Genomic DNA, 12,978 nt, shown 5'->3' with positions numbered 1-12,978 from the left:
CGGTTGGCGGTTGATCGCTGCTGCTGGTGTGCAGTTGATGCGTCCGGTTGTTGATGGCGTAACGCTGATCGAGGAGGATTGCTGAAGGTGGAGAATGGATGGTAGTGGTGTAGACGACAGGCGAGGAGAAAAGAGGACGCTGTCCCGCTGTCGTCTTCCGAGCGCTTGGCGTTGCTGTTGTTGATCGGGCAGGACACACTTTCTCGCCTTCGTTTCTCTCTCTCTCTCTCTCTCTTAGATACTGCAACGGAGAAAAGGGAAATTTGGTAAAGATGATTGCAAAATGCAAACGAATGCGCTGCAGCTGTCATAAACACACACATACACACACGTAAACGCACGATAAGCGAGCGAAACGACGTTAGGGAAAGCGGGCAGATTTGGATGTGTGTGTGTGTGTGTGTGTGTGTGTGTGTGTGTGTGTGTGTGTGTGTGTGTGTGTGTGTGTGTGTGTGTGTGTGTGTGTGTGTGTGTGTGTGTGTGTGTGACAGAGAGTGCATTAGAATAGACCGGAAGCTTCTACTCCTGCCTATAGTTTCGAACGTCCGCAATTCCGGAAATGTCACTCGCGCTAACCCAAACAACCCCCTCCCCCCCCCCCCCCCTTAAAAACCCAGGCAATGCCTTTGCTCACCTGGCTGCGACGGAAAGCACCACACACAATCGACAACAATCCTTGCCAACCGTTCCTTACTTCCCCGTGTTCCCCCTCTTCCCACAGGGGAGGGATATCGTCCGGAAGGTTCGCGATCGAACACGCACAAATTTCACCCACCCCACCAAACACCCCACAAACGCAGCGTGTCGTACGACGAGAAGAGCCTTTCGCTTTGCTTACGCGCTACCACGGATGCGTAAGCTTTCTTTTTCTTGCCTTTTTTCTGCTTTGCTGCTGCTGCTGCTACTGCGGGGATAACTTTTTTTCCCGATTCCCAATACGACACTATTTTTGTTCCGAGCGACACACACCAGCACTCTCTCTCTGGTGCGAACGGCAGCGCAAATGTCAAACGGCGGCAGTGCGTTTATGGTAGCCGAGTTTAGGGGTTGACCTTGAGCGGTGGATCCCCGGCGAGCGAATGTTGGCTGTTGGCGGCTGGGCTGTGTGACGTCAGTTTGTAGCCTCCATCGCCGATCTGCCGGTTCTGTACGCAATTGCGGCTGAGAAAATAATTGACAATATCTCATGACAGTGGCTTTGGTGAGAGAATTCAACGCTGCATGCAAAGTAACGATGCAGCAGAGAAAAGTTTTAATTTGCCGTTTACAGTATGCATGCTTGTATCAATAGTCTTTTGGCTGTAACCGTGTGTTTACATTAGCCCTATCGAACCTCTCGAAACTGAGCTACTGGAAACCCGCAAGTGATGGAAAACCTATCCATCGCACCCATCGTACCCTCAGCTCCATATAATTTTAACAGGAGTTCGATGGGCTCGCTACTGGCGATTGGCATGTGTAAACAGGGGGTAAAAGAAACACATACCCATTTCACATTTATCGTATGGTATATCTGAATAGCAAAAAATTCTTAATCAACTTCGTTGTAGGCTATAAATATCGTAAAAATAACTTTCAAAAGTTTTTGAAAAAAACAGGAATTTTTAAATGATTAAAAATATCGTTTGACTCATTATCGGTGTTATTCGCATATCCGGGCGAGGTCAAGTCCCGATGAGCCCTAATACGGTAGCGGTAATCGCTCCATGCATTAGGGCTCGCAAAATGCGTGCACGATCTTAGGCTGGAAATAAACGAACCGAGATCGTCGCGGTACCGCGAAATTCGCGCCTTGTTTATAACAGTTGTAGAACAGTTGGGCTGTAAAATCTTCTGCGCCTCCGAATGCGCCTGCTGTTTCGCAAAGATACCCAACTTCGGTATTCCTGAGATTTTCACGGTAGTGCAAACCGATTGTTTACTTTTTCTGGTAAATTTATTTAAAAAACGTGTAGAGAAACGAGTTTTGTATTTTAATTTGCATAAACTATGTGAAATAAATAATTTGATTCGCAAATTGATAGAAAATATTTCTTCTTAGCGCATTCAATCGTCACCAGACCTCAGATGGTTCCATACATGAACCGCGATTATCTCGCCTATCTGTCAGATTTTATAACAGAATTGACAGCTCAAGTCATACGCGATTTTCGCGGTACCGCGCCTTACAAATAAAAATACAAATCTGTACAAGTCACCTGTTCAGAGTGATGCAGCACCATTTCTCAAGACCTGGTCAAAGAATACGCTCAAGTTCCTGTTGCAGAATAATGTCAACAGCTTAAAATATCCCAACTGAGCGCTTATCGGGCTGCCAATCTTGACGTAGGCGGCGGCTGTTTTGATGTTGCTTGACCACACGATGGACGGGCACGCTAAACAACATCATTATCCGACAAAATCAGCACACTTTTGTCAACCGGGTTGCGTGTTTCGACAACAATTAATATCGCGCTTCATTTCATCTTTTAAAAACAAAAAAGTGCATTTTTATTATGTTTTCAATTGCTTCTATTAGCCTCTAAAAGAAGGGGAAGCAAAAGTTTGCCAATTCAAAAAGGCGCGCAAAATAAATACGTCCGAGCCGTCCGACAGGCACAGGTGTTTGACAGCTCCGACAGAAAATGCTCGGAAAGCAACATGTAAAGGAAGAAGCTGAACTTGTAAACACTGTCCACCGCTCGCTTGATGGGATTTCTCGAGCAGACCGATCATCGTTCCGCAGTTAAAATAGGAAAGTTAAAGGAATTGAAACGAAAGTTGCCGTGCAACCAGCCAACCGCAAACCGTCGGACGGCCTTGACGTCAGGCTGTCAGGCGCGTTCGCGCTCTCGCCTCCCCCGTAGCTCGCGTGCTTATCACGAAATTCCTCGCCAATCGATATGTTGACAAACAAGCTGTGAAATCCAACAAACACACACACAACACACACGTACGCACACGTACGCCCTTTTCCCATTGTGCTTTAATTTTCACTGCCAGTGAGGGCGATTTAGCGTGGCAAGGGCCAACACAATGAGCGCTGCAGCATTACGGGCAGTTTGGTGAGTTTTGCACACACACATACAGACAGGGGAAACGGGTGAGGCAGGATGAGCGATCGGCAGAATGGGGTCAGTGCGGTGACACATCGCCATCGGTCCCGCAGCACCGATCGGCTGGTGGCGGCGACGGGCGTCGAACGGCTCGCGAGCGGGCAGCGCTGCCCGAGCGCCCCGAACCTGGTGGACCATGAGTCAGAGATGGCCTTTGTGATGCATCGCTGCAGCAGCGGAAGCAACAGCAGCAGCCACCACAGCGCCAGCAAGCGCATACCTCCGTTCAACTACCACGACGGCACTAATCCGCCTCCCAGCACGGCGCAGGCAACGTCAGCGGCGGCCCCAAAGAAAGGGGGAGTGACGCCCACCGTGACCACCACCACCGCCGCCGGTCCGGTCGAGTACGGCGATGTGCTGCAGGTGACGCCACCCGCCCGCCTGCGCACCGTCCCGATCGGCTTCCTGGACGATCTCGTGCCGCAAAAGGGGCGTCGGCTGCGCAAACACTTCAACGAGCTGGAACCGTTCGACGGGCAGTGCCGGTTCTGGACCGATTCGCCGCTCGAGCGCATCCACCCGGAGCAGGGCTGCATACCGATCCTCAAGGCGGTCTACTTTTCGCGCAACAACAACGATCTGGACAAGGAAAATGCACACTTCAAGCTGGCGGAGGCGCTCATCTCGACGTTCGAGCTGCTGAAGTGGAAATCCTGCCTCAACCGGACCGCGAGCGACCTGTCCGACTGGGAGGTCGGCAGTGGGCCGGCCGGTGACAGCGTCGGTGGGGGCGGCAGCACCCGCCGCGAGGGCACGGAGCAGACGGGCCGGGACGCGGACGGCACCGACACGGACGAGAGCTGCGAGGCGATCGAGGCGAAGGAAAGCGTGTACGACGAGCGGACCTACTCGGCGGAGGAGATCGCGATCAGCCTGCTCGGCAAGTTCCACGACAAGCAGCTGCCGTCCGCGTGCGACTTCCTCTGGCTGGTGTCGGAGCAGGACGCACCGCAGAAGCTGCTGCCGATGCCGAGCGGCGGCGTGATCGATCCGGACGAGCAGCAGCAGGCGCACGAGGGCGCCGGCACACTGATACGGGGCACGCAGGAGTGGGCACCGCCCCGGCCGCAGGTGATCTTCACCTACCGACCGCCTCCACTCGAGTAAGCTACGGCGTTAGAGGAAAGCATTTATTTCTTTTACTATTAAACTAAATTTTGGTTTTTTTTTTTGCTCCCCAATCCAGACGACGGGCACAGATCCAGCGGCAGGGCAATCGGTGCGAAGGGTGCGGCATTAAGGTGCATCCGGCCTATCTGAGCCGCTATCGCTACTGCCACTACACCGGGAAGTACAACTGCTCCGGGTGTCACAAGAACCAGATGGCCATCATCCCTGCGCGCGTCATACAAAGGTGAGTGACGGCTCGTTTGCAAGTAAATTTTGATTCTTTGCGGCTATTAATACGTAGGATCATTGGACCCAAACGCCTATTTTTATGGAAATACCGAAATCGACTCCGTTTCGAAGCCAATTCCGATTCCAGAGCTGATTTCGATTCCGGAACCAATTTTGGAGCTGATTCCGATTTCTGAGCCGATTTCGATTCCGGAACCAATTCCGATTCCGGAACCAATTTCGGAGCAGATTCCTATTCCGGAGCCGATTTCGATTCCAAAGTCAATTCTGGAATCAATTCTGGAGCTGATTCCAATTTTGGAGCCTATTCCGGAACCAATTTCGGAACTGATTTCGCTTCCGAAGCCGATTCCGGAACCAATTCCAGAGCCGATTCTGGAAACTGATTCCGGACTTGCTTTCCGGAATCGATTCCACAAAACTTAGGAGCTAGCCGGAATAAATTCCGAAAAAAAACTTAATTGGCTTGCGCGAGCGAAATGCTTTCATATCGGGTTTTCGTTTCCCCCTTTCCGCCCCAGGTGGGACTTTACCGTGCTGCCCGTGAGCGTGTTCGCTTACCGCGTGCTGGGCGACATCTGGAGCACGCCGCTCTACCGCGTCAACCACCTGTACCCGGACCTGTACGGCAGCGTGAAGAGCCTGCGGGCGGCCCGGCTGGCCCGCGTCAACGTGAAGTACGTGAAGGACTTTATCATGAACTGTCGCCACTCGGAAAGGTAAGACTAAGGCAGCACAATTTTATTTTAACTCAGGCTAACGGCACGCGAACGCATTCCACAGCACGCGCCGCTGCTTCCAGGAGGTGCCGGAATACTTTACCTCCGACTTTGACATGTGGTCGATGGCGGACTTGCTGGCCGTCAAGAGCGGCACCCTGCAGCGGCTGCTGCTCTCCATCGTAAGCCGCTGCGAGCGTCACATCCTTGCGTGTGAGGTAAAACAAAAACTGTTTGCATTTACAAACAACATCAAAATTCAACACGTGTTTAACGCTTTTTTTTTTGCTACAGCTTTGCCTTGGCCGAGGGTTTGTGTGTGAAAAGTGTATCGGCGGCAGGCGGCAGGAACCGGGCGTCCTGTTCCCGTGGCAGCCGCACGTAGTGCGTTGTGAGCAGTGCGGCACCCGCTACCACGATGGCTGCTGGCGCCGCGATCGAAGCTGCGAAAAGTGCACCCGGATGCAGCGACGGGCGACGGACGGTGCGGCGACGGAAAAACGGCTAGCGGCGGCGCAGCGTGACTAAGCACGCTCCCGGTTGCTTGGGAGCACCTTAAGACACACACACGACACGACACGATGACACGACAAGCGACAAATCCCAAATACCTCTGTGTGGCACTAAACAGCCAACGAGCGTGTACAGGGTTTTCCAGGGGTTCTCATAGCTGTGGGACACTTCCTAGACTCTTTCCTAGTGGAAGTGAACTTCATACGTTGGAAATTGAACTCTATGGCACCCTTTTTGGACAGGCTCGTTGGAAATTCCTATTGCATTCGTCCAACAAGGGTTCTAGAGAGTCCAATTCCCATTACATTAAGTTCATTTCATGTAAGAAAGAGTCAATAAAGTGTCCCACAGCTATGAAAACTCCTAGCAATCCCTGTAAAAGCTTTTAAAAGTGTAAATTGCATCACAAAACCATTTCAAGTTCGGGCAGCCAGATGAAAAGGTTGTCCAAAACCTGACAAGGGAATTAATTTATTTGATTAGCAAAATTCTCACCACAAGAAATCACCGGAGCATCCTTCCCCTTTCTCCTCTCTCTCTCTCTCTCTCTCTCTCTCTCTCTCTCTCTCTTTATTTCTCTCTCTCTCTCAAACAAAAAAAGGTGTGAGTTTAAAATAGTGATTACTAATGCGAAGAAAATGCGTTTCTTCCTTCTTGCCCGAGACATGACAAACACCCGGACAAAGACACGAGCACAGAAACACACACGTAAACTTTGCGGGAACTATTTACATGTAAAAAAACACAAACATACACACACATATGTTTATACATATATACAGAAAGAGATATATACGGATATTTCCATAACGCGAACGCGTGCAGTTGTGCGGCTCACTTACAAATCGCCGTCGCCGTGCCTTACTTGCGAGGCAGAGGTCACGAACGTCAATCGTGGCAGATGCGGAGAGGCTGAAAGAAACAGAGGAAACACGGAACTACACTACCTAATTCCCCCCCCCCCCCCAACCCTTTTAAAGAGCAAGAGAAGGAGAGGCAACAAAAAACACGACCTGACCTTCGACGCGGTCGCGGCGCTTTGGAGAGGTTGGTTGGACGCGGCGCGGCTGCTTAGGCTTCGCAGGCGTAGCGCACCGGACGCCAGGATCAGTTGCTCGCCTACCACGCGCACGGAACCATCGTCGGCTGCAAACAGCCCACCGGAAGGGATCTAACGGCTACCAAGAAAATGATCACGGTTAGAGTCGGTGCCACGCACCTGCAGGCTGAACGCAAGCGGAACACGGTAAGCACCCCGGAACAGTGATCGTTTTGCAGTGCTGAGTGTATTTGTAGGTAGCGGCACGAATTGTGTATAGGCTGTGCCGTTCGTGGTCATCCTCGATCCTCGATCAAAGTAAAGTGTGCATCACGGAAGTGCTGCTATCAATTCTATCAACCAACGATTTTAAAAAGAGCTAAAATCGCTATCAGCTGTAGCTGGTCTGATGGTACAGTAGTCAACTCGTGCGACTTAATAGCATACCGGTCATGGGTTCAAGCCCATCATGGACCGTGCCATCCGTACGTGTAGGATTGACTATCCTGCTATATGCGTAAATCAGTAAGCCACTGAAACGATTGTGTTGTGCCAAAGAAGAAGAAATCGCTACCAAGAGACGCGTTCATAAGTTCCTTAAACACCAATTTACATCAAAATTCACACATTCCACGTGCATGAATCAGCGAGCGCGCGCGCGCCTTCTCACGTTCTACGATCATGATGCTTCAAGCGTTGTGTTCAAGAGAGGTGACAAGGTCAACCGTGAAGTGTTGTGCGCGCTTCAATTAATGATGGATGATGATGCGGCGAATGACCGGAATGCTCATTTGTTAGAATATTTGAACGTTATTATTAATGGTATATTATATCTTCTTTATATCTTCCTCTTGCCGCCTCTCTTTTCAGGGGTCGCCGTGGCCCTGGCTGCACGTCGGGCTGCTCGGGCTGATTGTGCTCTGTGTCGTGGGCTCGCTGCTGACGCCATGCGACGGTGCCGGTCGTCCCGCTTCCCTAGGTAACTTTAAGCCACAATCTAAAGCTGTCGTCTAAACGTTTCGAAAAGGGAAATGCTGGAGGCAGGAATGTATTGAAGTTGTAATTTTTGTTGTTGCACAAACTTTTGTGCAAACCAGCTTCAACGGACGAATTTTAAAACCCGGCAAAACACGTTACACACAAACGCGAAAAAGGGTAGCGCACCCTTAAAGAAAACATTAGCAAATAAAAAAAAAGGATAAAAGAAGCGTACTTTACATCGTTTCAACAGCCGGTCTGCGTTTCGCTTGCGCAATGTATAAACCTTCCCAAAAGTGGAGGCAGGATCACTTAACTATCTAACTTAGCGCTCTAATGAAACAAAGCTGATATACACACAAACACATTCTATCCCTTTCCTTTTCCGGGCCCTCCAGCGGACAGTCCAGTGTACTTCGGGGGCATCGTGCCGGCGAACGGGCGCTTCGGCAAGAAGATCCAACACTTTCCCAACACGGACCGCTCGCTGCATCCTTTGCCGGCCAAGGATCGGTAAGCCATGGCGCCCTGCTCGTTGCCTGCTCGCTCGTTGCTCACCGTTCCGTACCGTTTTCGTTTTTTTTTTTTTACTTCTCGTAATCCCGCTCCAACGTCGGCCGCTCCCGCTTTACAGCGAACTCCACCACGCAGAACGTGATCGTGCCGATGATGCCTAGCACGACCAGTATGAGCAGCTGCACGTGCAGCCCGCAGTACGAGGAGTAGACGAAGCTGGCGGCAGCAGCCACCGACTGTAGCGTGTAGTGTAGTAGGACAATTTTGGCCGGCGAACGGGGGTGCGGGGGAAGAGAACAGAGAAAGAAAAACAAAAAAAAACAGAAATGAATATCGCTAAGCGACGAACCCTTTTTCAAGTGAAACAAAAAACTGTGTTTTTTTTATCGCTCGCTGGGAGTTGATAAGAAGAAAAGAAGAATGCAGCCGGCACCTGTGTAAACTTAAAGATGGAGAACGCTTCGGCCGGCTGGCTCTTGAACACGCCGCCCAGCATCGAGTAGCACTGGGTGTTGAAGCAGGCGTCGCCGAGCCCGAGCAGGAAGGAGCAGCCCATCGCGACGAGCGCACTGGGCGGCTGGATGTAGGACAGCGCGTCCGTGTTGCCGAACGGGGCCGCGTTCGGCAGGTTCAGGTAGATCAGGAAGTAGGCGGCCATGTGCAGTACGCCGCCGGCAATCACGATCGGGTCCCGGCCCCAGCGGGTCGTGGTGCGCGTCCCGAGCAGCCCGAACGCCACGCCGCCGAGCACCTCGCCCACCCCGATGAACACCCCGTTCAGCCCCACGTACTGCTTGGCCGAGGTGCCGATCGCGTTCGTGAACCCGATGCTCGACCCGTACACGCCGCTGAAGAAGGAAAGCGAAAGGCCTGACCGAAAGAAACGAGAGAGAAAGAGAGAGAGAGAGAGAGAGAGAGAGAGAGAGAGAGAGTGGGAAATATGTTGGAGTTGAGTCGCAGCTTAGAAAATGGAGGTTTTGAGCAGCGCTGTGCTCCTTTGCCTACCCGTGTACACGAACGTAATGCTCAGCAGTATCATGCGGGGCGTCTGGAACAGGCGGATCGCGTTCAGGAAGGCTTGGCGCGGTTCAACGCTGTGGCTCAGCTCGACCGGCGCGTCCCCGCTGGCGGAGGGCCGGCGCAGACAGGTCAGAAACACTAGCCCGACGATGCCCACCGCGATCAGCACCGCGAACACGATGCTTCGGGTCGTCTCGTCTATGTGCGTCTTGCCCTGGAAGGTGAAGAACACGAGCAGATTGCCAAAGAACATGCTGTTTTCCGGGGGATTTCAAGAGAGACAGAGAGAGAGAGAGAGCAATTATTGGTTGAGCTATCAGGAGACAGGGAGAGCATGATGACGCCGTACCTCATCTGCAGCATCGCCCAGAAGATGCCGGAATTGCGCGAGATCGTGTCGCCGGAACTGCACTGGGACAGGTACATGCCCTGGCCGGTCCAGATGAGGGCGGCGCCAGCGCCCAGCACGACGCTGCACCCGTACAGTAGGGCGACGTGCGGCACGAAGAAGCTCGCCATGAACAGGCTGAAAAGTGGGACCTACATTAAAGCTGTGTATACAACAGAGCACATGACACACACGCGCGCGCGCAACACAAAGCATTTAGCCGGACAAAGAGCCACCAGAGCCTCGAGTGACTAATTATTTGTGGTTTGATGAGTAATCAGGGTGTTGACATGTTGCAAAACGTTGCTCAGACGATCTGTCAACAAAGCAGATCGCGCTCTTCGCAGGGGAGATATCCTGGATGGTTTGGAGAGCATGCTAGTGATGGGTAAAGTTGATAAAGTACTCCCGAAGTCGTCCGGAGTCGTCCGGAGTCTTTTGGAGTTGTAGTCGGCCGGAGTCTGAAGTCACATGGAGTCGTCCGGAGTCATTGGTAAAAATTGCCCGAAGTCGTCCGAAGTCGTCCGGGGTCATCCGGGGTCGTCCACAGTCGGCCTTGCCAACAAGGGCTTGTATACTGAGTGCAGGCGCAAAGTGAAAGATAAAAAAAACCCAACGAAATGAAATCCCTGATCACAAACACTCCGCTTCTAGTCGGCTGTGATCGACTCTACGACTCTGAATGACACCGACTCCGGACGACTCCCGATCTCTGAACGACTTCAGGCGACTCCGGATAATGCTGGGCGGCTCCGGATGACATTGAAAGACTCCGGACAACTCCGTCTCCGGGCAGAACAAGTGATTTCCATTTTTGCCGCGGTCGGAATCGGACTAACGATAGTCGGAGTCGTGGCTGCGCTCCAGAGAGCACAACACTAGAGCATGCGTTTCCAGAATGTTGAAGTTCCTCCGAAGGTTGATTGGTGAGCGCGCATCGGACGCACTGCGGTCGATTGATTGTGCGTTGATTGCGTGGAGCTGGTGGGCTGGTGGAAGAAGCAGGCGAGTGGAAATTGCAGCAGGCTTACCAGTAGGTGATAGCTCCGATGACCATCGCCAGCCGGGGCCCGATGGCGGACAGGACCGACGGCGTGACCCAGTTTGATAAAGAGAGGGCAGCATAGATAATGGCCAGGCTGGTGTATCCGTCGCCAGTGAACGAGGGCAGATCTTTCTTGATGCTGTCGATGATGGTTTGCTAGATGGCGGCAGGAGAGAGGACAGAAAAGTGTAAGCGAAGAATGCAAGCGAAGCACACATTATTACGAAACATCTGTGGACGTAAAATCTCTGCAGGCGCCTGGAGCTTGGAGATGTGTTATTTCCCGCCGATCAACCCACACGACATCATCAGTTACTCCGCGGGCGACCATGAAATGAAACCCCCTTCCCCAAAACATCCGCCAGGTGAAGGTCGTCCGGGTTGTCAGCAACGCCACGCACACGACCTTGACCGTTTGCAGGGGTTGGGCAACAAAAAAACAGAGTCAGACGAAGACAGTGTTGCGAGCGAGTCTGAAGATACCGCCCCGCAGCAAAACCCTTGCGTGATGCCCCTCTACCTCTCCTGCATATTGATCGATGGCGCTAAGGCCCGTGACCTCAAAATGCGTACGCGCTGGTATTGGCGAGAAGATGTTACATTGCGTACGCCGCCACCAGTCTGTTGTGTCGCCCGCATCGTATCGAAGCTGCGACGCAATCAATGATCGGTGGGCCTGAGGATCTGATACTAAATAGCTTGCAAATCCTACGCCCCAAACCAATCCTCCCCTCCCTGTTGGAGCATGTTGTACCCGGATCCGGGTGTCCTTGTGCTTGGTTCCAATTTTCTACCGAGCGCTCCAAAAACCAGTTCACCCCAGCTCCAAGGCGGGGCGTGGGCAGCACCAATAGGGGGCCCGTCGGCTTTTGCCGTGGAATGTCAGCGCAATGGCCTTGCACAGTGCTGCGATGGCTGATATGATCGTTGTGTGGGTAGGTTCTTAAGCCGAGCGGCTCTAATTGTCCAGAGTTGGGTGTTGGGCTCTTACACTTCGAACGATGTCATGATGCGAGTCGTTATCATTCCGAGCTTCAACTCGACTCGTTCGACGACCACCCGGCGATTGGAAATATAATCGCCTCCCTAAGAACACGGCCAGCTCATAAATCGTTCAAGTGGACCACCGCCCCCTCGATACCGGACCGCCGGAGCCCGAAGGACTGATAGCGTGTCGCGTCTCCAAAGTAGGACACACCGAAACGCAGCCGCGAGTCGCCTTGAGGAGTGCCGTGACAGTCCAAAAAACAAAAACCAAAAACTACTTCAGTCATGTAATAACGGCGAGACAGAGGGGCATGCACCGGACCAATCGAGTGCATCGAGCGAGGGGTTGGTAAAACACCGCATGAACCATTTGCGGACCATTGTGTAACGGTCGTAACCGTAATTTTCATACTCCGGGCTTTCTTTCGCTTTCACCTACACGGGCGCTGGGTTTGCTGGAGAGGATGCGAGACTGCAACGCATCGACACGTGATCACGAGATGCGTTTTAAATCGATCGGTATATGCAATGAGTGATTGCCGGAAATGAGGGATGACGATCTTATCGAACCAAAAACGTTTAAAAAAAGAGGCCTTTTTTTATTTATTTTTTAGCCACTTGTAACTGTGGCATTCAAATGTCAAATCTTCTGGTTGAATGTGCGCGAAAAGCGAATATCAAATTTTGTGATTCTATTTTAGCGATTTGGTGGTCGTGCTGGTCGAAAACCTGTCATGCTACTTAAGTGTGTTCGCAATTTGCAGCCGCTATTGTTGTCCCTTCGCCTTTCGGCCAATTTGCCTCTGTGTGTTCCGCATTGCCACCACCCCCCCTCCCCTCCCGATCCCGCTCCTCCTCCAATTACCTACCTCAATGTTGCCGAGCGTTTGAAAGGAGGTAAAGATCAGCATGAAGCCACCGCCCAGCAGCAGCACATTCACCAGATTTCGTTCGACCATCGTTCCGCTCGATCAAGCGCGGCCGCGCGCGCTCACACACACACACACGTTTAGCAACAAACAACAAAACACTCTGCCCTACACCCACCCCGTCCCTTTTAGCGCAACAACAGTAGCAACAACAACAACAACAACAACACCACGATAGATATTGCACAAAAATGGGGAGAGCACAAGCGTCCGAACGCCACGTCCGCGATCGACACTGGCAAGATTGCGATTGACGCCTGCGGGGGCCCGAGTCCCGAAAAAAAGAGCGGCAGCTCCAGTGCTTGCTGGTGGAGAGGAGGGGGTGGGGGGGAGGGTAATTCAGGAAAGGAGGGAGAGGGTTGTGGAACTGCACGCATCACTTTCATT

At 52.2% G+C, this 12,978-nt stretch overlaps 3 protein-coding genes across 3 annotated transcripts; 2 read left to right on the top strand and 1 right to left on the bottom strand.

Moving 5' to 3' along the window:
- Nucleotides 1–2,541: 2,541 nt before the first annotated feature.
- Nucleotides 2,542–6,505, top strand: LOC120961511 (run domain Beclin-1-interacting and cysteine-rich domain-containing protein). The gene is made up of 5 exons (XM_040385259.2): nucleotides 2,542–4,201; nucleotides 4,285–4,452; nucleotides 4,979–5,176; nucleotides 5,241–5,394; nucleotides 5,471–6,505. The coding sequence occupies exons 1-5, from the start codon at nucleotides 3,093–3,095 to the stop codon at nucleotides 5,702–5,704; spliced, it is 1,863 nt and encodes a 620-aa protein (XP_040241193.2). The 5' UTR covers nucleotides 2,542–3,092; the 3' UTR covers nucleotides 5,705–6,505.
- A 174-nt stretch (nucleotides 6,506–6,679) lies between these two features.
- Nucleotides 6,680–8,431, top strand: LOC120961539 (uncharacterized). Its single transcript, XM_040385324.2, has 4 exons — nucleotides 6,680–6,935; nucleotides 7,599–7,707; nucleotides 8,105–8,219; nucleotides 8,341–8,431. Exons 1-4 carry the CDS (start codon nucleotides 6,879–6,881, stop codon nucleotides 8,381–8,383), a joined length of 324 nt encoding a protein of 107 aa, XP_040241258.2. The 5' UTR covers nucleotides 6,680–6,878; the 3' UTR covers nucleotides 8,384–8,431.
- On the bottom strand, nucleotides 7,942–12,871 carry LOC120961512 (UNC93-like protein MFSD11). Its single transcript, XM_040385275.2, has 6 exons — nucleotides 12,532–12,871; nucleotides 10,662–10,831; nucleotides 9,592–9,768; nucleotides 9,228–9,496; nucleotides 8,656–9,092; nucleotides 7,942–8,458 (listed from the first exon to the last, which is right to left on the bottom strand). Exons 1-6 carry the CDS (start codon nucleotides 12,619–12,621, stop codon nucleotides 8,294–8,296), a joined length of 1,308 nt encoding a protein of 435 aa, XP_040241209.1. The 5' UTR covers nucleotides 12,622–12,871; the 3' UTR covers nucleotides 7,942–8,293.
- Between the last annotated feature and the right edge of the window lie 107 nt (nucleotides 12,872–12,978).

Source organism: Anopheles coluzzii, chromosome X (assembly GCF_943734685.1).
Source record: "Anopheles coluzzii chromosome X, AcolN3, whole genome shotgun sequence".
NCBI classification, from domain to species: domain Eukaryota; kingdom Metazoa; phylum Arthropoda; class Insecta; order Diptera; family Culicidae; genus Anopheles; species Anopheles coluzzii.
Note: the sequence above shows the minus strand (reverse complement) of the source record. Positions and strands in the feature narration are given on the sequence as shown.

Bases quoted from the DNA above. Each gene is read 5' to 3' on its own strand.
- LOC120961511 (XM_040385259.2), top strand. From the start codon at position 3,093: ATGAGCGATCGGCAGAATGGGGTCAGTGCGGTGACACATCGCCATCGG. The intron at 4,453-4,978 runs GTGAGTGACGGC...TTTCCGCCCCAG, and splicing joins CCTGCGCGCGTCATACAAAG to GTGGGACTTTACCGTGCTGC. The intron at 5,177-5,240 runs GTAAGACTAAGG...CGCATTCCACAG, and splicing joins AACTGTCGCCACTCGGAAAG to CACGCGCCGCTGCTTCCAGG.
- LOC120961539 (XM_040385324.2), top strand. From the start codon at position 6,879: ATGATCACGGTTAGAGTCGGTGCCACGCACCTGCAGGCTGAACGCAAG. The intron at 6,936-7,598 runs GTAAGCACCCCG...CTCTCTTTTCAG, and splicing joins CTGAACGCAAGCGGAACACG to GGGTCGCCGTGGCCCTGGCT. The intron at 8,220-8,340 runs GTAAGCCATGGC...CCCGCTTTACAG, and splicing joins CCTTTGCCGGCCAAGGATCG to CGAACTCCACCACGCAGAAC.
- LOC120961512 (XM_040385275.2), bottom strand. From the start codon at position 12,621: ATGGTCGAACGAAATCTGGTGAATGTGCTGCTGCTGGGCGGTGGCTTC. The intron at 9,769-10,661 runs GTAAGCCTGCTG...CCCACTTTTCAG, and splicing joins ATCGGAGCTATCACCTACTG to CCTGTTCATGGCGAGCTTCT. The intron at 8,459-8,655 runs GTGCCGGCTGCA...TACACGCTACAG, and splicing joins CCATCTTTAAGTTTACACAG to TCGGTGGCTGCTGCCGCCAG.